General features: G+C 42.1%; 1 protein-coding gene across 1 annotated transcript; it reads left to right on the top strand.

Annotated features, from left to right (window-relative positions):
• Positions 1-740: 740 nt before the first annotated feature.
• On the top strand, positions 741-24819 carry LOC137503351 (zinc finger protein 418-like; the record flags this gene model as incomplete). The annotated part of the gene is made up of 2 exons (XM_068230908.1): positions 741-1310; positions 24583-24819. Coding segments are annotated over 2 exons (807 nt in total), but the record flags the coding sequence as incomplete, so codon positions are not given.
• Positions 24820-25937: the final 1118 nt, after the last annotated feature.

The following is a 25937-nucleotide window of genomic DNA, read 5'->3' as shown; positions in this document are numbered from 1 at the left end:
TCTATTAACTCTTACATTTCTAAACCGTGACAAGTTTCTTGCGCGTGATATTGTGATTAAGAAAAGACGCAACACATTCTCGTTACAAGTGAGAGGTTTGAATTTTAAGCTCAGATAATGGTTACTCTCAGGAATGTAATGTTTATCAGTAACGAGCTCTCTGCACTGGATATCAGTGATTGGAATGTCCAGTAGCAAATCCCCTGTGTGAGAGTTGTAGTGGAGTTGGCTGTTGAACTATTGGTCACATGGTTTTAATTTGTCACTGTAGATCGAGACCCGAGGTGAGCTATAGAGATCATCAACCTCCGGAAGGCGGATCAGCTAGTTTTAGGTGTAGTGTGTGCAGTGACATCCTGGCTGGGAAGTTGGACCTCTTGCGACATCTGAAGAGACACAAGGAAGATCGACCCTTCAAGTGCGATTACTGCGGAAAGGTGTTATGTAGCCGAAGCAGCCTGTCGGAACACCTCAGGATCCACCCGCTCCAAGTGTGTGTATTATCTGATAAATGCTTTACAAAGAGAAAGATGCTAACAGAGGACACGCGATTGCATACAGGTGCGATTATAAACGAATGCTCAGTATCTCATAAAAATTTCAGGAAAAGGCCGGACGTTATGCGGTCTCACACAGGCGAGAAGCTATACCGCTGCAATATCTGTAACAAATCATTCATACAGATAGGCAATCTAACCAAACATATGCGGACCCATACAGGCGAGAAGCCATACAGTTGTAATGTCTGTGGCAAATCATTCATAAACAGAGGCAAACTAACCGATCATATGCGGACCCATACAGGCGAGAAGCCTTACAGTTGTAATGTCTGTGGCAAATTATTCGGGAAGAAAGGCGGTTTGACCGAACATATATTAATCCATACAGGGGAGAGGCTATACAGTTGCGGCGTCTGTGGCAAATCATTCATACAGAAAGGCAGTCTAACCAAACATATGCGGACTCATACAGGTGAGAAGCCATACAGTTGCGGCGTCTGTGGCAAATCATTCATACAGAAAGGCAATCTAACCAAACATATGCGGACCCATATAGGCGAGAAGCCATACAGCTGCCATGTCTGTAGCAAATCATTCATACAGAAAGGCAATCTAAACGAACATGTGCGTACCCATACAGGTGAGAGGCCATATAGTTGCGGCGTCTGTGGCAAATCGTTCATTCTGAAAGGCAATCTAACCGGTCATATGCGGACTCATACAGGCGAGAAGCCATACAGGTGCAATGTCTGTGGCAAATCATTCGGGAAGAAAGCCAGTCTCACCGAACATATGTGGACCCATACAGTTGTAAAGCCATACAGCTGCCGTGTCTGCGGCAAATCATTCGTACAGAGAGGCAAACTAACCGATCATATGCGGACTCATACAGGCGAGAGCCTTACAGCTGCAATGTCTGTGGCAAATCATTCATAAACAGAGGCAAACTAACCGATCATATGCGGACTCATACAGGCGTGAAGCCATACAGGTGCAATGTCTGTGCCAAATCATTCATAATGAGAAGCAAACTAACCGATCATATGCGGACCCATGGAGGTGTTAAGTCATACAGTTGCAATGTCTGGCAAATCATTCATGAAGAAAGGCAGTCTGACCGATCATATGCGTACCCATACAATCGAAAAGCCTTAGAGCTGTAATATCTGTGGCAAATCATACTTAAAGAAGGGCAGTCTGACCGATCATATGCGGAACAATACAGGCGTGAAGCCAAACAGCTGCAATGTTTGTGGCAAATCATTCATCCTGAACAGCACACTCACTGTTCATATGTGGACACACTCAGAAAGGAAGTCATCCTGATGCAAAGTCTGTGGCAAATCATTCAGCCGGAAAGACACTCTATCTGATCATATGTGGACCCATACAGGCGAGAAGCTATACAGCTGCAATGTCTGTAGAAAAGCATTCTAATCGGTCATATGTGGACCCATACAGGCGAGAAGTCATACAGCTGCAATGTCTGTGCCAAATCATTCATAATGAGAAGCAAACTTACCGATCATATGCGGACCCATGGAGGTGTTAAGTCATAAAGTTGCAATGTCTGTGGCAAATCATTCATGAAGAAAGGCAGTCTGACCGATCATATGCGTACCCATACAAGCGAAAAGCCTTAGAGCTGCAATATCTGTGGCAAATCAAACTTAAAGAAGGGCAGTCTGACCGATCATATGCGGAACAATACAGGCGTGAAGCCAAACAGCTGCAATGTTTGTGGCAAATTAATCATCCTGAACAGCACACTCACTGTTCATATGTGGACACACTCAGAAAGGAAGTCATCCTGTTGCAAAGTCTGTGGCAAATCATTCAGCCGGAAAGACACTCTATCTCATCATATGTGGACCCATACAGACGAGACTTTCTGTGGCGAATCCTTTAGCAGGGAATACAACCATGCTATTCACATGCGTTCTCACACGGACGAAAGCCTAACTCTTGCCATGTCTGTGGCAAGTTATTCGGCAGTAAATCCGTCCATGCTATTCACGTGCGGACACACATAGATGAGAAGCAATAATGCTGCAATGTCTGTGGCAAGTAATTCAGCAGTAAATCCGTCCAAGCAAGTCACAGACGGACACACACAGTTGAGAGGCCATACTCCTGCAACGTCTGTGGGAATTTCTTCTGCCAGAAGTCCATCTATGCAGGTCACATGCGTACCCTCACAGGCGATATACTACACTGCTGCAATGTGTTCGGCAAATCATTCATCCAGAAACGCAAGTTAGGAGATTACATGCGGACACACTTAGGCGAGAAGCCATATTGCTGCAATATCTGTGGCATATTCTTCAGCATCAAAGTCAGCCTAGTAGTTCATATGCTGACTGGCACAGGCAAGAAGCCAATCTCATGCAATGTTTGAATCAGGGTATTCAGCAGGAGATCCCACCTAGCACGTCGTATGCGGACTCACACGGGTGTAAGGCGCACGGCCGCAATATCTGTTGCAAATCCCTCATCCAGAAAACCGACCTACCAGTTCACATGCGGACTCACACAGCCCAGAAGCTATACTGGTGTTATGTCTGTGACAAATATACAGCCAAGAAGGTCCCTTTAACATTTCAGATCAGAACACACACGAGTGCTCTGTTTTGTGATAAAATGTTAAGAGAATCATTTAAGTTAACCACGCACATGTAAACCACACTGGTGAGATGCCGCACTCCACCGTGTTTCTTGGCAAATCGTTCGCACGCAGCACCACGCTGTCGGTTCACACGGGCGATACGGCGCACGAGTGTCACGTCACGTCGTGATTAAGCCGCACGTGATTTAATAACAATGTTATTTTGCTTAACGTCCCACTAACTACTACACAAGTTTCCGGAGTTCCACAAGACCTCCAATTCCGGAGATGTAGCAAGGCGCATGCGATCGCACACAGCAGAGAAGTAGTAAGCTCTTCAGCTAGAACAGCACCTTTCCTGCGACCTCATAAAATACATTGGGGAGCGGTCCATCCTTTTGTACCATTTTCTCTGAGAGAAAATCTTCAGGTAACATAATGCTAGGTCCGTGTACGAAAAGAGCAAAGGTCATTTCATGAATTATCTCCTCATCAACCACAGATATATACAACCGCTTGTTCTCAACCATGGACGACCCTTTTTATTTTTCGGACCAAAGTAGAAGTGTGCTTATCAACAATCGTTTGGGAGCCGTCCTGGAATTAATTCCGATGAACACGGAAGGATCCTATGACAAAGAAAACTGGTAAAAGACTAGAAGCGCATGAAAGAAGTATTCAGACTTATGGATAAACAATTCAAGGGAATTAGCAAGTGCCGAATCAAGTCATAATACGACGCAATTTAAGAAATTGTTGCTGAAACCTGAGCATATCTGTGCTCCCGTTTCCTACATGTCGTGTTTTCTTCTAATTATGAGTAGACCAGTAGCTCAAAACTGTACATGCTCCCTCGGCACTTGTACGATAATATTGTTTCTGTTAGCCGGTTCTGAATGCAAATTGAAAGTTCTACTTCAGTGCCCATAGCTATTCATGAATGTCACGTAATTCTCGAGGGGCGTCTTTAAGTAGGGACTCGTATGTTGACAGCTGCAGTATACTTTTGTCCATTTTAGTTTACCTGGGGGCAGTTAATTGGCCTCTCTCTTTTCTCTAACGGGGCCACAAGGAAGTTACTAAATATCTCTTATATCTCAACGTTGCAAGTGTTGAAGAGACATAGTGAGTAATGAACCCTTTTCGTCATGTCAAACTGGTGTTTGCCTGTTCCAGGTCTTCAGCATGAATTGTTAACTCTTGTATCTCAGGGGGTGTTAATGGCTCTTCGTCACTTCCAGACATGACTATTGGGGTATCAAGGAAGGCCTACATAAATTAAAAGCCTACATAATCTAACTATTTTATTCAATAAAATACAATGAAGAATGATGGCGGGTTTGTTAACAAATATGGCCATAAACAGTGTTCTGCGGTCAGTGATATTAATATAACGCTGCGGCTGGACGATTTCGAGTTGAAATTAATATCCACCACAAAAAAGTCTGAAGGGCTATTCACAGAAAACTAGTTTATGGTTAACTAGAAAACAACATGAGATTCAATCTGCTCAGCTCCATAAACAACTGTGCGTTATGCATCCGATTTCTCGATCGTCTAAATATGAGGAAGTGTTTTCGATACCTTCTTAATTTAGGCCATCCACTGACAGTCCATCAGCATAGGACGAGATACCTGGACCCTCAATGGAATCTGAGAAACGTCGAAAGTGACCAAAGTGACCTATCGTTGAAGTTAATTGAATGTGCGTGATGACCACAGTGACCCTCCAAAACAAGTGGACTTCAAGTGCCAGTGAATAATAGCGTAATATTATACAACATAAAATAGCGTTATTTGTATTGACTGAATGATGTTTCATGAACCGAAATATCAGGTTGAAGTCAGCGATTGGAATAAATTCATGAAAACCTGTGAAAAGAAATTCTGTTAACATTTAGTTATAACCGTCAGCCAAACCCCAAAATAAACTCGACTCATGTATAACCCTTACATATTTTAGGTCACGGAGTTCAACTGCATCCACTTATAGTCCTGCTAAAATATAAACACACAAAATATTACAACTCCTTTATAAACAACATGGCAAAAATCATGGGTATCCCATGGACTAATGGCAGGGTGCTACTACACCCTATGGAATACTAAGTGGTACTGACTCATTGTGTCAAACAAACCTGTCATCTAGGAGCAGTTGGCTAGCTACGTAATTTCACGATCCTAGCATGGGCGAGCAATCCCAAGAATCCCTTCCATGCACTTCAACCACCATCCTGCTTTCCACTGAAGGACACGCCATCGGCAGTCCTTAACACCTAGCTGCACTATGAATATATCAAGAAATGGAAATCTTAATATCTAAGGACAACCTTCTGACACCAAAGTAATTATTTAAACGCTCAGTGGCAATACGAACTATGACTGTGTTATGGAAACATCGAAACTAGAATACATAGTCAAGTGTTCGGGAATGTTACTGAGAATCCACTCTGTCATTTCCCCATGCAGTAGAATTGAAATTCAAATTACTCCCCATTTATTGTAACATCAATAATGTTGTAACACGGGCCTCTATTTCCTAAGAGGTTCCGCCGCATATAAATGTGAACACCTGTTATCTCGTCAAGCAGGTTTATACCTGCCGCTCTCCACTGGCTTACACAAGTGAGCAAACCGATCTCGCCACGGATGACCTTTTACTACAGCACAAATCTTCGTCCAAATCCTTGTATTATCACAATATATCGGTCAACATTATTGCCATCACGAATTATTTCAAGTCTAATGGGATCTGTAGAATTTGATATGCATTTCACTGGTACTAATGGAGTAATTGGATGAACAAAGAATCCCTCTGAATGTACGAACCTGCTCCGTGTTCAAACCACGGACCTTACCATATTTCAAAACACTCTGTCCTGATTTTTTCCGTCGAGCATTTTTACAAAGAAACCTCGGCATTATCTACACCATTACCTCTGGAGAATCTACTAGGAGCATGTCTCACAAACTGAGTCGCATGGTTTCATAACTACATGGACAAATAGAACTTATCTACCACCGACAGTTATGGACAGTTACGAAGTTTCTCACTTCACTTGGAAATACAATAGTCCAGACGCATATGACACTGACTTCAACATAGACCCCAAACCTCAATACACCGAACCCCGAGCTATCACCTCGTGACAAATGTATCGCAGACTGACACTTCACAAAAAAGCATACCACATGGATGGTAACTATTACTCATTCCATTACTTATTATTATTATTCTTTCAAAATGTTTTGCCCCACTAAGGAGCGCGATTGTACTTATTTTGCAGATGGTTGTGCTTTCTTCTCTTGCCAGAGTTTCTTCCCTCTTTGTTCTTTATCATCTGTTCTTCCTTCTGTGTAACTGTGTACTCATCTTGTGTTGTCAGCAAAATGATGTTTGTTCACCAACGTTCTAAAGCTAGCCGTGTCCCATATAATTTCATCTGGTATGTTGATTTCTTGAAGGTCCTTTTCAATTTCGATTATCCAGTTATTCTGACTTTAAGCGAGGAGGCATTATTAAATTTTTTAGTGAGTCTTTCATCGTCTATTCTTTGAATATGGCAATCAAACTTCAATCACATTTTCCAAAGATTGTATCTGATATTTCCTCAATATGTTGATATAATTCCGGAGACCTCCTATTCATCCACACTCCTATGCATACTGGGCCATGGTTTCCCTGAGGACTTCCCTATCTTGTTTTTCGATCATTTTAGATAATGATCTTTCTCGACTGATCAAGGTTTCTGACGTGTGTAATGTTTGAGGCTTAATTACGGTGTTATAATGCTTTAATATAGCGTTGCTTGATACTGATATTTTGTCGTACTTTTCCATGTGGTTCTATGGCCTACTTGTAATATAGAAATCTCTCTCTGTTTTCCTCATGATTTAATGCAGATTGTTGGATGATTTCCCCAAGTATTTGAAATTATTTACCTGAGTAATTTTGCGAAAATGAGTTACCAGATTTTGTTTGTGTAATTATCGAGTAGATCCTCCCATGTACTGGGTTTTCTTATAAGAGTTTTAGATTCGTTTTAGATGCAATTGCACAAAGTTTTCCAGGGACTGAATTCGTTCCTGCCTATTGTTGGATAAAATAATGAGACCTTTTGTGAAGGCCGAACATTTGATATGAAGTTTATGATTAACTAGCTTCACGGAAAGTGTCTTGAGGCAACCTCAGATGCTAAATATCTTAGTTATGCTGAGATACATTAAAATCGAACTCTCCCCTGTCTTCAACTTATTAGCGTTATGAAATCAATTATTGTTATTAGTATGAGATAATATTTGTAAATATTATTTGTTTTAGTGATGTAGCCACACGCCAAATAAATAAATAAATAAGTAAATATTGGAATTACTGACATGTGCAAATTAGAAGTTGACCAGAACTTTCCAATTTGCATACTCAACTGATCCTACGTCTGTGGACATACAATCTCACAAATTAACACACTTAAAATTCCTCTAAATTTCACTGCTATACTGCAAACATGTTCCTCATTACGTCTGAACAAATTTTATGAGAAATGCACTCAATCTAACGTCCCATCCTTAAAAAAATATGGATAAATGTCGGTTATAACACAGTGACACTTCTGCCATACGCAAGCATCGTAAATTTCTACTTGTGTCTTTTCAGCACAAAAATTAATAGCTGAAACTGTGATAAACATCCACTAAAATATTACAAGGTCAAATCAGACCTACACATAGCAAAATACACCATGCTGCGTTGTAGAAGTTACTATAAAAATAATTTCGTGTGGCTATTTCTAGCCGAGTGCATCCCTTGTAAGGCAGACCCTCCGATGAGGGTGGGCGGTATCTGCCACGTGTAGGGAACTGCGTGTTATTGTGTTATGTGTGGTGTGTGAGATGCAGGGATATTGGGGACAGCACAGACACAGCCCCCGGGTCATTGGAATTAACTAATGAAGGTTAAAATCCCCGACCCGGCCGGGAATCGAACCCGGGGCCCTCTGAACCGAAGGCCAGTACGCTGACCATTCAGCCAACGAGTCAGACTGTAGAATTTACTGGAATACACAGACTATATTTAACTCTTATCAGCTCCCATTTTCTGCTCAACTTCGTCCTCTGTATGTACAGGTATACTGGTTTATGTTACTCAAGTTTTCATAATAATATTTTGCACTTTGATTATTTTATTTCTATTATTCACTTAATTTTAAGAATCTGAAAGACAACACAAAATATATAGCCTTGCAATTTACTGGACACACTAATAATATGCATTCAGGAAAGTCGCCGAGACTAGAATCTTCGCCGTCCAAAATTCAAGGTCATGTGTTTAGTGTTTGAACACCCTCAGTGCTATACAACATCCAGATCATCTCCCGTGATGACATTGAGACTCTCACAGTAGAGCTCAATCAATAAGCCACCAGTTACTGTATTTAGATTTGTGGAGCCTTCCAGCATCAACATGTGAATTTTTTGGTTGGTGACATCAAGAGTCATAATACAACATGGGGCTACCCAGGTACCGAAGAAAGAGGAGAAGCTGGCGTAGAATGGACAGATTCGTGCAATCTATTTCTACAGCATGATAACAAACTTCCAGTATCATTCAACAGTGCGAGATGGAGGATGGATATTATCCAGATATTAAATTACAGTATCTGCGTAAGCAAACACATATCTCGGTTTTCAGCGAAATCAGAGGGGCAAACAATCCCTCATCGTCCTGTTATATGCCAGATATATGCTGCAATCAGACCGCAGACAGTTCCTTTTCATACATACATCTTCATTGCAGACTTTTATGCCTTTCATCGTTCAGTCTGCGACACTCTGTTAATTTACAAAATGCCACCACAAAATTATGTTTGCAACTAGTTCTGTGGCCTCGTCTAAGTTCAATACATCTTACCTTTAAATCGTTAGAATCTGAGTGCCTTTTCGAAGATGATGTCATTTTAAGAAGGCTGATTGCGGGAAATGTATTATTTCACTGCACGAGAACATTCTGAATATGGAGCATTTTCCTTAATGTGATGATTATGTAAATATCGTGAAATTTTTCTCGTATCTCAATTCGCTGACGGTGAACACTATATACAAAAACTATTGAAATATTGAGAAACTATCGTGATCTCTTTGACAACGATCATTTGAGATCCGATACCGTCCAAGCTGGGGAAGATTTCTTAAAAGCGATATCTAATAACAGGAGCGATGGGGACACTGATCTAATCAAGGATAGCCAGAAAGGCTGGAGGTTTCTTAAACGTCTGAGTTGTAACCAACCAGTTACAGAGGGTCATGCGAATGTTACAGCTAAACAGATTGCCCACCAGCTCGTGGAAAATGGTAAACCTCACCAACAGACTTCAAAATGTTACGGTCAGAAGAATTAGAGTCTAGTCATCTTATGTGGCTTTTCTGTATGGCAGCCATTGGCAGTTGTAAGAGCGGTAAGGGAGTGGGGACACACGACATCAAGTAACAGCAGATTATCCACGAACCTACTACGCTGCCGTAGCATGGGGAGAGGTGTTACTCCCACGTGCTGCGTCCCAGGTGGCGTGTAGGGGGTTCTTACCTGGCTTTCCAGTCGACGTGAGCGAAAGAATATAGCTCTCGCGGACCAAACACACAGATCTCTGTGCGTGGAAGACGAGACCAAGGGATGCTGAATTTTGAACCAAATTACTTGTGCTTAGTTCCACTATCCTTGTGATTAGTACCACAAACTGAGGAATACCATGGGTCTGTTAGAGGATCACTGTGTATTTACAGTACCCATCACTATGACGGAGGCTAACCCTTTGCCTAGATTCGGTTAGAGGACCCCAGGGAGATAAAAGAAGCTAACGTCGCTCGGGTGTTTCAGCATCTGGTTGTGGAGACATGGGTGTGCGTTCCGAGGAACTCCACCGGATAGTACGAGTCCCAGAGATTTGTACAACTATATGACGAACACCATGGGATAGGACGGGTCCCTGTGATTAGTTCCCACTCTGTGAGGAACACCACGGTATAGTACGGGTCCCTGACACTTGTACAACTATGTGACGAACACCATGGGCTCGCGTTCTCAGGATCACCACTGGTCTGTGTTTTACTTGTCATTAGTACGCACTATATGAGGAACACCACGGGATAGTACAGGTCCCTGTGATTAGTACCAATATGTGATGAACACCATGGGATAGTACGGGTCCCCGTGATAGGTAACACAATGTGAGGAATACCATGGGATGGTACGGGTCCCCGTAATTAGTTCGCACTCTGTGATGAACATTACGGGATACTACGGATCCCTGTGAATAGTACAAATGTGTGAGGAGCACCACGGTATAATACGGCTCCCTATTATTAGTACCGCTATATGAGGAACACCAGGGTATAGTACGGGTCCCTGTGATTAGTACCACTATGAGAGGAACACCACGGGATAGTACGGGTCCCTGTGATTAGTACCACTATGAGAGGAACACCACGGGATAGTACGGGTCCCTGAGATTTGAACAAATATGTGAGGAAGACCATGTGCTTCGTTCCGAGGAGCACCACGGTATAGTACGGGTTCCTGTGATTAGTTACGCTATGTGATGAACATCATGGGTCCGCGTTGCATGGAACACCACTGGTCTAGGATTCACGTGAAATTAGTACCCACTATGTGAGGAACACCACCGAATAATACGGGTCCATATGATTAGTACCACTATGTGAGGAAATCCAGGGGTTTGCGTTTTGAGGAAAACCACAGGTCTGCCGTTTACCTGTCATTAGTACCACAATATGAGGAACACCATGGGCCCGCGTTGCATATCACACCACTGGTCTAGGATTTACCTGAAATTAGTACCCACTATGTGAGGGACACCATGTGCTTCGTTCGAGGAGCACGACGGGATAGTACGGGTCCCTGTGATTAGTTACGTTTTGTGAGGAACATCATGGGTCCGCGTTGCATGTAACACCACTGGTCTAGGATTTACCTGTGATTAGTACCCACTTTGTGAGGAACACCCCTGTATAGTTCGTGTCACTGAGATTTGTACAACTATGTGAGGAACACCATGGGTTTTCATTCCGAGGAAAACCATGGGATAGAACGGGTCCCTGTGATTAGTACCCACTTTGTGAGGAACACCCCTGTATAGTTCGTGTCACTGAGATTTGTACAACTATGTGATGAATACCATGGGTTTGCGTTCCTAGGAAAACCAAGGGTCTCGTGTTCACCTGTCATTAGTACCACAATGTGAGGAACACCATGGAGAATCACGGGTCTGGGATTTACCTGGCATTAGTACCCACTATGTGACGAACACTACGCGATAGTACGAGTCCCTGAGATTTGTACAACTATGTGACGATCACCGTGGGTTCGCGTTCCCAGGAACACCATGGGTCTGGGGGTCACCTGTCATTAGTACCCACTATATGAGGAACACCACGTCATTGTACGGGGTCCTGTGATTAGTACCACAATGTGATGATCACAATGGGTTTGCGTTCCGGGGAACACCACGGGTCTGGGGTTTACCTGTCATTCGTACAACTATGTGAACAACACGACGGATAGTACTGTTCCCTGAGATTTGTACAACTGTGTGAGGTACATTTTGGGTTTGCCTCCGAGGAACACTACGGGTCTGGGTTTTACTTCTCATTAATGCCCATTATGTGAGGAACACCACGTGTGTGGGTTTTACCTCTCATTAGTACCACAGTGTGAGGAACACCGCGGAATAATACGGGTCCCGGTGATTAGTACCAACCATGTGGGTAACACCACGGTATAGTACGGGTCACTGTGATTACTATTCAATATGTCAAGGAATACCGCGGGGTAGAACGGGCCCTGTGAATATTACCCACTATGTGGGGAACACTATGGGTTTGAGTTGCCTATGGGTTGCGCCCTTTTGTGTGGAACACCGAATGTTTACGTTATTTTCTAGAAATACCGTTCTCACAACATAAGGTAAATGTCAAGAGTGTTAGCACGACCAGGGATAAAATAAGCAAAAGGACGACTTACGAATTATCCCAACAGAAGGCCGTCGCTGATTGAGGAAGCTCTGGACACAAGAGGCCTAGCGAATCAACTAAAATAAGCTTAATTAACTAATTGGCTGAAATAATAACTCAAATTAAATTGATCAAACAAAATTTAATTAGGTAAATAATTTAAGAATCTTCGACCTCAAAACTATTTTTTTTTAAATCAATTACCACTGCACAATGAACGTGAACACCTTTCAGAATAATTAATCAAGGATATCAATTGAAAATAAATTATTTTAACACTAACTCAAATTGCCAGGAGGCAGAAAATCTTTTTGAACAATAAGCAAACGTAGATCAATAGAAGATTAAAATCTTAAGACAACTATTACTGAATGAAAGCTGAAATTTCCTTAATGAATTTCTCGGTTACTCCAGGGCTGCATTAAAATTAAATTAAATCCACCAAAAAGCATAACTTCAGTTAACACCATGAAATCATCCGAAACATGGACATAAATCCATAAATAGGATAAATAACCCTAATATTCTCCAAGGTACGGTAGCTTAAACCAAATGAGTTAATCAAACTCATCAGAAAAACCTTCCATATGCACGAAGATCCACACCAAAAATCAGCTGAAAATCAAGTTACCAACAATAATTCGATACTCAAATGTCAAATTCAACACAGCATGGCCACGGTATGTTTTCATTCTGTTACACAGAGTGTAACAGATGACGAGCACCGAAATCAAAACAAGCACTTGAAGTACCGAGGAAGTCATTAGAAGCCCTACATTAAAGGCACAATGTTTCTCTATTAGTAGCCCGACATTTGATTGAAAATATTATAATAATAAACATAACTTGTTTTGTGCACAAAACCTTAATTAACTAAAGTAAAGAAGATAAACAAATGCCATAATGACCATTACAACTTGAAGCCCGAAAATATTACCATATTACAAGATTATTATGAGGACCTGTTTTAGGAAGTCAATTTCTTTTAAAACCACATGCAGAATTTCAATTTTGAGGTTAAATATCTCCGCGTATTAACACTATTAACTAATCCATTCCTTGGTAGCTTAGTTCAGTACAGAAGATGGATGCAACTTACTTACGAGGTCGAAGGAAACAAGATATATTAAATATTCTAAAAGGATAACCAAATGTTCAGGCCTATCGCCTAGATGGACAATCCATCATCCAGGGTCTAATTTCTCAACCCTCTCCTCTTCTTGCATCATGATTTTCTACTCTTCTTAAGGCAAAATCAGCAGAGAATAGGTTCCAGCGTCTTCAGGTTAAGAAGCAAAAATCAGAACAACTGCTATCTGCATTGTCGACTGACTACGACTGAGAAAGCTTCACTTCTAGCGCCCAGATAGCAGCACAACTTAGCTACCTCGCTGCTTAAATTCCAAGTCGACCGCTAGATAGCACACCATCACCAATTAGAGAAAGTCCATGGAATCCTGAAGTTTGAATACACGGTGGGCCAGACAAGAAAATGGACACATAATCAATATGCATCGTATCATCGCGAAGATTAATTTTAAATCCATTACACCGTGGTTCTTCTTTACTAGCGATAGGTACCTTTATGAGGGGCCATTCACCTAGATTTTCGACCTCTTTAGACACAAAGCATAATCGATTCAAGGATGTGCTTTGGAAGCAGCTCCTAAGTCAGTATATACCATTGTTATAAGTTAGCTTCTGGATAGGTGCGCCATTTCGGAGCGGATCCGCTGATTGTTTTAAGTTCATAATAATTGTTCATCGTCGTGTTTTTATTTGTATTCGTAGGATTGATTATTGGAATTCTTCTTAATGTTTAATATTCGAGTTGGATCCGCTGATTATCTTGGTTTCGTATTAGTCCGTTCATTATTCACAATCAAGATATGAATTCCGGTCAGAGGTTGAATATTTGGACATTTAAATTGTTTTTACATTTCGTATCATTAGGGGCCAAGGAGCTAGATGCTAGGCCTCTTTAAATAATAATCATCATCACATCACGAAGATATGGAGTATACTTGGCTAATTGTTACTCACGTTGCAGTTCCGTCATGAGGAAGGTAATCACTATACAGCTCAGGAGATTTCTGGGTGTGACTGTTGTATGTTGAGTGCAGATTGAAGTATGTATAGATGGCCGAGTAGTAAACAGTCCTCCCTCTGTTATACATAACGGAAAGGCGAGGTAAGCTGAGCCACAGCTTGTAGGAACACGTCATTCCACTCGACGGACACAAGCGTTACCATATTCCCACTTTCACGGCAGTTTCATTTTGCTACATCTTCAGAACTACACCAACAAAGTGTTTTATGTTTCCTTTCAGGTAAATTTCTTGCCGCTTCGGATTGCTCTTCCATTTACTGGATGCCACACCTTCAGTACTCTACCGACCTTCATACGGACCGGATTCCTGGGAATGCCCCGCTCAGTTTCCGGTGGGCCATAGGCAACTACTAACGATATTCGACCACGGCATACAGCCAGGACACCGGCCGTGAAAAGCTGAACCGAGAGTCTCAAAGAGATCAGGAAGCTCTGGAGCCTAAGGAGCAGGCAGTGGTGAAGTGACTGCCCGCATCACCAAGGACATCTTAAAATATCTTCCTTCCAACATATTGACACAAAACTCTACATTCCCTTGGTTTCTTGCCTGTAGCTCCACATCTCCCTTGCTAGTGTCCTGGCCAGGCATAGTTCACCATCTTTCGGGTCCCAACGTGTACGCTCTGGATGCGCCTCAACTCGCAATGAGAACGAGACGCCCCGGGAATGCGGAGCCGCACAGCAGCGCGGTCCATACTTCCCTCGGTCCGCACGAGGCGGGACCTTCACTTTCATTGCGTCTTTAGGTTTAGTGTCAACCCAATGACTCGCGCACATGTTAGACTCCTTGGTCCGTGTTTCAAGACGGGTCGTGAAATTACCCGAAGCTTTTGCGCCGCTGACGCGAGTCTAAAAGATTCTTTTGTCCGAGGCATCCCCAAACCAACAGCTGAGCGGGGCCGGAGCCGGGCCGGAAGTCCGTCGTCCATGCCACGCGCCCTCGCTTCTTAGGGGCCGGACGCCTGCCCCGAAGGGCGGCGAATCAACTCCGCGCGCGCACACACACACCGTCGAGCCGTCGGCCGGAACACTGGGGGTCTGTCCGACGAACACGCCTTGCGACGCGGACGAACAGGCTACACACCCAGGCCTTAGACCGACACCCAACGGGTCGCGACGTCCAACGAGGGGAGAAGTGCGGCCCACCGACCTCCCCACCACTACCCGGCCGAGTAGAAACCCGTTACCACCCTGACGCCGGATTGCTCCGTGCAGGGGGACAGACCCATCTGGCCAAAGCAGGGGAAGAGGCGCGGATAAGGCTTGAATCTCCCCGGTTGAGGTATTTTCGGGCTTCTCACGTTTACCCCCGAACGGTTTCACGTACTCTTGAACTCTGTCTTCAAAGTTCTTTTCAACTTTCCCTCGCGGTACTTGTTCGCTATCGGTCTCGTGGTCTTATTTAGCCTTAGATGGAGTTTACCACCCACTTACGGCTACATTCTCAAGCAACCCCACTCTAAGGAGATATCCTCCCGGAAGCCGCAGCGGTCTCTACGGGCCTGGAACCCTCTGCGGAGCGTGGCCCCATTCAAGAAGGACTTGAACTCGCCGCAGGTTCCCTGTTAAGTGGACCCTCCCAAACATCACATTTCCCGGCAGGGTGAACCTGCGAGATTCGGTGCTGGGCTCTTCCCTGTTCGCTCGCCGCTACTAAGGGAATCCTTGTTAGTTTCTTTTCCTCCGCTTAATAATATGCTTAAATTCAGCGGGTAGTCTCACCTGCTCTGAGGTCGTGTTTGGCTTGTGCGTGTCGCACAAAATGTTCGGTCGCTGCACACACAACACACACTTTCGAGCTTGGTCGCGGGGCAAGGGCGGCGAACCGGCGCCAGCAGACACAAAGACGCTGCGCGGACCAACCCTCCCGTCTCACACACTCTCAGTGGTGGTGTCGACCGGTCCAGCTCCACCGGGGTGAAGCTCTTTTCAGGAGACGCGGCGGCGGCCGTGGCCGCACGAACCGCGACGCTCCCACCCTTCGAACACAATGTCGCGTTCAGTTTTAGCAACCGACCCTCAGCCAGGCGTGGTCGGGGAACGGAATCCATCGAAATGGTGCCTTAAATGAAGACATACAATTTTGACACAAAGTAGAGGCCCATTTCAACCAGGACCGATGTTCCTATCATAAGGGTATTGCTGACTTAATTTGACGATAAAGATCAGGGGGCTTGATAACCTATTATCATTGTCACTGAGCTGGCTGCGGTTGGAGTTCTGGCCACGGAATTCGGGAGTTATACGAAGTACGTCCAGAAAGTAAGTTCCGTTTGGTAATAAAACTAAATTGTGTACAGATACAGAAAAAATATGAATTGCACAAAATTCTACAACTCTTAAACTACTTTTCCCCGTAACTGCCGAAATTTTGCAGGCATTTGTCATAGCGGGGCACACGTTTTTGTATACCTTCTTCATAGAAGTTTGGCGCCGGTGTCTTCAACCAGTTGGAAACATTTTCTTTCAGCACTAATTGTAAACCTGCGGTTTTCCCGGATCTTGTGAAGCAGTTCTTCTGTAACCAAAGATGGACGCCCACTTCGTTCTTCATCGTGCACGTCACTACGTCCTTCATTGAACTGTCGGACCCACCTTCTCACCATTGAATAACTCATCGCATTTTGTCCGTAAACGTCGCAAATTTGCCGATAAATTTCAATTGGTTTCACTTTCCTAGCATTCAGAAAACGAATCACAGACCTGATTTCACAAGCGGCGGGATTTTCAATCAACACCGACATTGTAAACTAGCACAACAAAGCGTACGTGGCTGACAGCGATCTCAAAATGGCACACGCTTCTTCTCCTTGATACAGAGCGTCTACCGTGCATGTGCGGACCTGCGATCGCAGCGCAGCAGCGGAGATAAATTGAAACGGAACTTACTTTCTGGACGTGCCTCGTAAAATGAAGACATCCTCTGGTTCGGATTCCACATTACACTAGAAACCCTTGGTCGTGATCAAGGTATATATGTTCATGAAAGACAGGAAGTTTCCTTGCAGAAGAGACTAATTCATCTTGGTGTTGCTTTATTCCCAGTTGTCCAGAGACTTCTTCGGTTACATGGTAAATTGACTATACTATATGATATTGGTCTGGATGGAAAAGATATACGAACCGTTGCCAACCTGTATTAACATCAGTTCGCATCTCTTAAGGTTGATAACACCAACGCCTGTGCTATTGAAATAAAGCAAGGGATGAGGCAAGGCTCTGTTATAACTCCACTCCTCTTCAATAACTTCTATGAAAGGGTGCTTTTCTGATATCAGTATTGTTAAAGGAATCGTGAAAAATAATCTGCCATATGCGGATGATACCCTTCGGTTTGCAATAAGTGCTGAAGGTCCACAGATATTAGCGAACTGTGTGATCAAACAGAGTTGTGCGTTTAAACACGAAAAATACTAACTTAATGATCGTAAGAAAACATGTCATTCAACCTATAAAGTTGAGAGTATTGTTGGGAGATCAGAAGAATGCACATGCCCGGTGAGGTACGGGGCGAAGGGGTTTTCACCAGAAGAGCCCGTGACGCAATGGTTACCATAGTAACTCCGCTACTACCCAGGCGACTTTACATTATCTTCTACTAGTAGCTCTTCGCTCTTGTTAGTTGTAATCCAGCAAACTGCAAAGTGTGAGTCAATGTTTTCGTGTAGCAGATAAGAGCAGATAAGAGCCGATCTGTCTAGGAAGAACAGGAAGTTCGTGCTTGCAGACCACATTCCTCATTCGTGCATTCTTCTCATCTCCACACAGTAGCTGGCACATCCCTAAAGCAAGTCCAGTACTTTAGGTCTCTCACCTGCGTACTTGATCACAGCTTGAGCAGTCCTGTTGAAACTGGGTCCCAAAGACTGCCTTCAAGAGAATTATTTAAATCCTCTGTAACAGGGACTTCATTTTCTCCGTCCATGTTTACTTCGGTGTTGTGTATCTCCTGCCTTACTTAATGTTTTTGAGGCCTGAACACCATCCTTTGAGATGTGGGGCTACAGTACTCCGAGCTGGAGTTCACGTACAATATCATTCGAAATTTTGAGGTAGTGCAGTGGTTTATACGTTTAGAGAATTATAAGTTAAAACCAAATCCATCAAAAACCCAGATCCATCCTTTTCACGTGAGGAATGAAGAAGCATCTTGAAACTTGCAGGTCAAGTAGATGGGAGAGCTACTGGAACACAGTGATACACCTATGTACCTGTGACCACACTTTGCAGGTATCACTGCGCCAACTCCGAGGCAAAACTCCTCTCTCACGATGCTTTGACATGATCAGGCAGGGCTGCTCACCCAGCTCGCCTGAAACTTGCGAAACTTGAGTAGAAGTTGCTCCGTAACTACGGAGAGCCCTGGACGACGTGGAAACCTTCAAAGAGAGTGCGAATTGCGACAACGTAAAGAATAACATCCACCTGATACTAGTGCTCATATCTGGCACTATGCAGCACCACTGTAATATGTATTATCTCTCTTGTAATTTTACTGTATTATGCGACTGACACAAATAAATAAATGACCTCCTTCAGTTTATCTCAAAGATATACTTTAAGGAAAGAGGTGTAGGAGAAGAAGGAGAAAATCTTGGCTACGGACTGTACGAGAATGGTATGGACTCGGTACCCCAACTTGCTGAGGACAAGGGTCAGATCGCCCCGATGACAGCCGACATATGATAAGGATATTGTAGAAGAAGAACTAGAAGATGAATCATTGCTAGATTTATATTGTGAATATATCTGTACAACGTAGAATGCAATAAGCCTGAATTATTCCGCCTCGTGTGGCTTAAATACTGTTTTAATAATAGACATGTCACTGCTGAATGTTTCATACGGCACAGCGACACACGGCGCACCTCCGTCTCGGAATCTAAGAGAAACAGTGCTTCGCGATGGCGAGGTGGAACATGAACCACGTTTCATAGCTAAGTCTAATTCACGGACTAAATTGTTCGACGTTCTAATATAGATAAAATATGAGGATCAAGAAGTATTTAATGAGCAAATGTACAAAGTTCAGTATGATAAATATATGATGCACAGTATTGTAGTACCAGTATATAGTACCGGTAATATACAGCGTTTCCTTCATCATTACGCGCTTACAATGGTCCTAAAAGCAATCAATTTTCCGTTAAATGCACATTAAAACAGTAACTAATGTGAATATTTATAAAATGATTAATGAAATTTAAAAACAGTTCAAAATAGTTATTCTATGTATACGTAATCCAGTTGCAAAAGTAGTCTAAGTAAGTGGACCAACTTGAATAATTATAAAATGAGTAATAAAATCTCAGAAGAGCCCAAGATCGGTATTATGTGTATAGTAACAGACTTGGTCTATTCCAGTTTAAAATTTTACTTCAAATTTAAGTTTTAAAAAATTATTTTAGAAACATTTGCGACTTTCTCTTATAATGTGACCCTGCTTTGAGAACAATAATGTAATGTTTCCGTGTGAAAGACCTTACATTGTGGAGTGCATTGTTAATTTAATCACTTGACTCGCGATTCGGAATATAAAGAGTCTCGGCTCCCTAATTACAATTTTTAAATCAGCGCTACTGATCCTTTCAATCAATTGTCAAGGAGACGGATCTACTAGTTTCTACATCAGGGGAAGAGCTGTTTGTTCTACAAATTCACTTTTTTGTAGACTATTCTCGAAATTTACAAGTTCCTGGCCTATCCTGGCACAACCTACATTTAACAAAATGAAACAGTACTCACTGCCCTAACTGCTCAACAGTCTAATTGCCTGAAAATGAAGTGAATGATGTTAACTGTAACAGGGGTAACAAGTGCCCATTCTACCTGGCTTTTAATAAAAGCAAAAGGTAAAGTTACTGGCCGAAAATCAAAATGGTAAGGAGGCGAACACATTCACTACTTGATACTTACATGAAATTCGTAAGACTCTATTTGGGCTTTTGGCCCGACGTTAGAGAAGTGACTATATGGAGAAAATATTTAATTACAGAAATGCTAGGTGGATTTTAACGGTTACAAAATCATGGTCACCTCAATGTCAACTTGAGAGGGAATACATGAGAGTTACTCACTCTCTATTCCCTGATTATGGTTAAGTTCTTTTGACTTGTTTGAATTTTACATTTGAAGTTTGAAATATACGTTTGACAAAATAAAAGTTACATTGCTAACGGTTTGAAACTTTCCTCTCAAGCTAGCTCTCAAAAATATCACATAGTTAAGACGAAACTGCCATTATCTCGAGCTTGTGGACCTCCAGAAGATGGACGTACACGCTCTAGACTGGAGCGGTCACAAAGGACATCATGGCTCATCAGCCCTCGGCTTTTATAGCGGAGAGGAAAATCCAGAAAATTATGGACCAAGGCCCTGACAAACCCCGAATTCGTATTGGTTAATTTAATAAATATCAGAAAATTTTTGATTGGTCGATAAATAAACATACAACATTTTTCAGCGGCCAACCCTTTAAGCGTGTGGGAAGAGATAGCAGTGTTGATAACCTTTGAACATCTAAACCAAACACTAAATATTCCAGTTTAGGAAACCTTAACGCACAAAAATTATCCTGAATTTGAATAGTTCATCTTCACCCCACAGGGCACAACATAAGTCGATAGTAGTGACATATGTCGAGAAACGTTCACACTATTTCCAAAATGGGTTTCAGATTTCATGATCTTCATGGACTTCTACAAGTCACTAGTTTTAAATGCACGAGTCGGGCATACCTCTGGTACAGTAACCATGGCATGGATCTGTTATGTTCTACCACACCAGTGGGTGCGAGATGTGTCGTACATGTGGATTTGACTCTTGTTTGCGATCTGATGCTCTTCCCGAGGCCAAGCCTACGTGATAGAATGTACCGGTAATCCCTATTGCGTGTTGGTAGTGTTGCGTAAATATGAAGAGGAAAATTCTGCGACAAACACAAACACCCAGTCCCCGAGCGTGAACCAAGACCAATTACAATATTATAAGACCTGAATGCATACAGTAGCGGCTCGGGATCAGTTCCGCCAGTGGGGCCCGATATAGAGTTTTCGGCCATGGAAATGGGATTGCGGCAGGTATTTCTGAAGCACGGGTATCTATACCGTACCACAAAAACTCCAAAGGAGAGTACGTATAGCGAAATATATCGGCCTAAAAATATACACTAAATAGTTAATAATGAAGAAATGGAAGTGAACTCACCAAATGGCACATTACTTATACAGTGGTTGAGCACTGGCTTAAATTTCAATGACTCTGCTGTTGAAGTTGGGCATTTTACCGGTGTTCTCCTAATGAATTGAACAAACAGTGAGTGAATTCAGTCTGCTTTGAAACTTCGCTCTGATTTCGCTGCTGAAACTGGCGTAGTTAGTGCAATTTGTAGAGTTTTGTGTTCCTCAGAGAACGATTCTTCGGAGGAATGCTTCATGAAGATTGTGAACGAATCACAGGCAGAAGGAAATATCCTTAAATTATAATTGCCATAAATCACTGAAAGTTCATTTCTCAATTTATCTTGGTAGATAAATGAAATGAAACTTAATGAAAAAGTATTGACTAAATTCGTTGGGAAAATTTCTCCGAACGTAGCAAACTTTTGGGAACAAATTTTCGAAACTACTTAATGTATAAGACTGTGGCAATCGGTCTATCACTTGGTTGATCCCTATATCCCACACTACGTGGGCATCTACAAAGATTTAAACCAGAACTGTGTTTAGAGATTTTTGTTGCTGGAGTAGAACATTCATCATCATCTATCCGATACCTTTCATTATTCTCTTATTTCTGAAACAGCTGATTCAGAATGTTGTAGTGCATTGGGTATGGTAACTGCTTTGGCACTCTGCATCGCAATCGTGTTATGCAAAATAAATATATTTTATAGTCTCAAAGAAGGATTCCAGAAAAAAATATTCTGAATTGTTAAAGTAATATTTTAAACCAAAACTCTCCCTTATTGTTACATCATCCCAACCATATTCGTTCTCAATCCTCTCAAAACATTACAATAAATGTGATTTCTTTTAAGACCATACGGCATGTAGTTGAATTGAAATAGTCCAAAAGGGTTGATTACGGCCGAGATTTCTTTATCTTCATCTGCTAAGCATGTCTGCGATGGTTACCACACACACACACCAGTTTAAACTGCCAATGCCCACACAATGTACGAAATTGATCTATGTATTTCATTTTAGATTATGTTAGCTACATTACTAAAAACAAAGCAAAACTAAAAATCTAGAGGAAAAGTGTTCCACAAAAAAAAAAGAAATACAGGGATGCCACCTGTAGATTACATTGGTCAGTATAGTTACAGTTTGCAGCCTGCTGGTAGCCTACTTTCAATTGCGAAGACAGCTGCTGCTCCTAACTCATATTGGACTGTCGCGGCTGCTGGGCCGGTTTAGATCCTTGGTAAGGGTCAAAGGCTACGAGGTAAGCAAATCGCGTAGGAATTGATCACAGTTTAAGTCCGAACCTTAGAGGTGTCCCCTTGCTTGGTGCTGTGACGGCTGTAATAGGAAACCACAGCTTCATCCACTGCAAGATCACTTGAACCGATTCCCTCAAATTGCTGCCCTAAGTTTTGATTAAGAAATTTGAAGTATCTTTGTACCTTGCTAAGTTCGTATGTTTTCCAGATGCGTTTTGCCAGTCAAAAATAGTACAGTGATATAAAACCTTATGCCATCTGAATTTATGTCTAACATATGGTTCCTGTGCACAACGTATATTTTTGACATTTTCACAATGAGATTCTTCTTCTGCAATGAACTGTAACTCAAAACACTGAACTGGAGACAGTCGCGGTCCGTCATATTCTGAAGGTTCCTCATGCCCGTCCCTCACCCAATCGGAAAATAAAATTCTCCTCCGTAGCTGCCCACAACTTGTTGTATTTTTCCTTAGAAGGTGCTCGTTTATTTGCCCCAGAAAAACCAGGCGCCTGCTTCATTTCATTAGAAGGTACCGGCGTACCATCATCTGCTGATATATTTATTTCCACTGTCAATCTGAACATTCTACCGGGAAGGGGATTGAGATCGACAGAATTAATTGCCTCACCGCCACTTCTCTCATCTGTAATATACCTGTCATTTTGTAGAAACATAGTAATATCATCTATAGATCTATAGATCATCCAACATTTCTAGTACCTCATCCAATGTCAGACTGAAAAGGGAGAGAAAACATGAAGTGAATATCAGATATTATTCACAACTGAAACTGGACAAAAGTGCCTACTTTATGTGACCAATGACACATATAGGTAACATCATGCCTTTCATGTCAAAAACACATGTTTAAATTATAATATTATGCTTAAGAATGTATCACTTTCATTTCTGACCCTTTAAGCAATATACAAGCATAAACTGCAAAATATAATTACATTTTATCACACGCTTTCCATGCCATAATAACGCGCAGTTGCAGTTGCTTCTCCTCTTCAATCCAGTCTGTTACCTCTTGTACTTGAGCGTGAGCTGGCTGACCAGTGCAGGTTGCGAATTTAAAATGTTCCATTTCAAATTCGAAGACCTTTCTTTGAGTACTTCCAAAAGGCAGAGAAGTTCAAACAGGAAATTTGATTAATATTAGGTCTCACCTGTAGGTGACATTGGGCTTTGACAGATTAAGAAAGGATTTCAGCTTCGTCATTCCACAAAGAGAAATGCATTTTTCTGAATGATTCCTTTTTGATAACTCGTTGAGAACTTGCTTCACAATTTGTTACTCCAAATGTAATGTAGACTAATAGACCGCCTCAATCTTGATTCGCAGTGTAGCTTTTTCCTTCACTTTTGAAGGGAATTCGACGATGCACACTTTCTAGGTCAGCGGGATGGGCTTTAAAGGTTGATACAGTCACTGGGTTCTTAACCAAAATTTCCGAGCTATGTATCTCTGTGGAGCATGGTAAGAATTATGAAATGAAAAATCGTGTACCTGTTGTTTGAAACCGACATAAATCTGTAGCTCTCAAGGTTATCACTCCCTTCACCAAAAGCAATAAGATACGTAAGAGACTAACATCATCACCCTAAATCGAATTGGTGAGGGGAGATCGATTTGGCTAAATTTGATGAGAGGGAGAGATAAAATGTTATACACCCAGCACTTGTTCAGCATGTGTAGCCAGTAGGCCAAGGTGTGAATATAAAAGGCAGATTAGAGCAGAAGTAGGGTGAAGCAGTTATGTACAGTTAAAAGGTTGGTACAGAATAGGATGGCATCAAACCAGTCTATGGACTGATGACTCAAACAAAAACAACAACAAATGTAGAAGGACATAGCAGGCTTGTTGGCACATGTGTTGAAATGTACAGGTGACAATTTTGAGAAATTATGGAGGACTCCATCCCAAGGGTTTGGTGAGTGCCCGGACCCTACCCATCCAGACCAGTGGTCTTGTCATTAGCCAGACTAGTGGTTTCGTCACTAGGCATACCCCTGGTCTTGTCACTATTCAGACCAGTGGTCTTGTCACTAGGAAGACCAGTGGTCTTGTCACTATCCAGACCAGTGGTCTTTTCACTAGCCATACCAGTGGTGATGTAACGTAAGGTACTAGAATCCTGAGGGCAGCTTCGCGGCTTTAAACTTGTGGTATGCCCCCACCCCCCACCCCCCACCCCCGTCCCCAAGCCGCCTTGGTGAGCAGTCATCCCTAAGATTTTCTCACCAGCCGGACCTAACCCATCCAGCCAAATGGTCTTGTAAAGATTCCTAAGTTGGCAGCCTTGTTTTGCCACTGTTCGAGCCACGCCATATTATACCTGTTCGTGAATGGTGGAAATGTAGATGTGTTTACACATAACCATCTTAATATATTCATTGGGCTGTATAAAATAAACCCATTCATCTTGTTGTTGTAAATTATCCTGTGCCTTTCGTCGGAAGGAAGATGTTCGGGATCTCCTTAAGTGTTCTTCACACAACATTGATCAAGGATGCCATTCAACCTACCAGTAAATATTGGCTTTTGAATTTTGCACAAGTTGCTTCATAAATTGTGTTTCTCCAGATGGCATATCATCTCAGTTCTTGTATGAATGGTATGTAGTTGGAGCAGAATGAGTGTTGTCCTTTAGTAAGTTTGCAACAAGGTAAGAAGCTAAACCACGGCTTATAATTTACTTTTGTTATACTGAGTAGCGCTGCATTAAGGGCTCATTTGTTCATAGGCTGTCTGAGCTTGGCTCCTTACTCATTGCATTTCCCCCATATTATTCTCTTGGAATCCTGAAAGTTAACTGTGAATTATCCTGTTTTAGAAAACAAGACGGCAAGAAGTGGGTACTTTAGGTGTGTTTCAACTTTTGTTGTAATTTTCATAATGAATTGATTATAATTTTTACGTTAACTTTGTTTAATTAATGAATTAACCTTTCCCGCAGTATCATAAATGTGTTTGGAATAAAGAAATGGGTATAAACAAATTAACCTAAATTAATATGACATGCGTTGCGAGTTTTTAGAAGTCTACTCAATAATCTCGTATGGTAAAATACAATCAATCATGAAGTTTATGTCTTAACTTACTTTTCCATATCCTCGTCTACGGACTCAGTGCCACAAACAAGAAAAATCATGAAGGTTTCTAATATACATGTAATATGTATCACTCAAATGTCCTCGTTTTCCATATCATACCAATATTATATGTTATTTACATGTAACA

Source organism: Anabrus simplex, chromosome X, assembly GCF_040414725.1.
Source record: "Anabrus simplex isolate iqAnaSimp1 chromosome X, ASM4041472v1, whole genome shotgun sequence".
NCBI lineage: Eukaryota > Metazoa > Arthropoda > Insecta > Orthoptera > Tettigoniidae > Anabrus > Anabrus simplex.
This window is presented reverse-complemented; position numbering and strand designations above follow the sequence as displayed.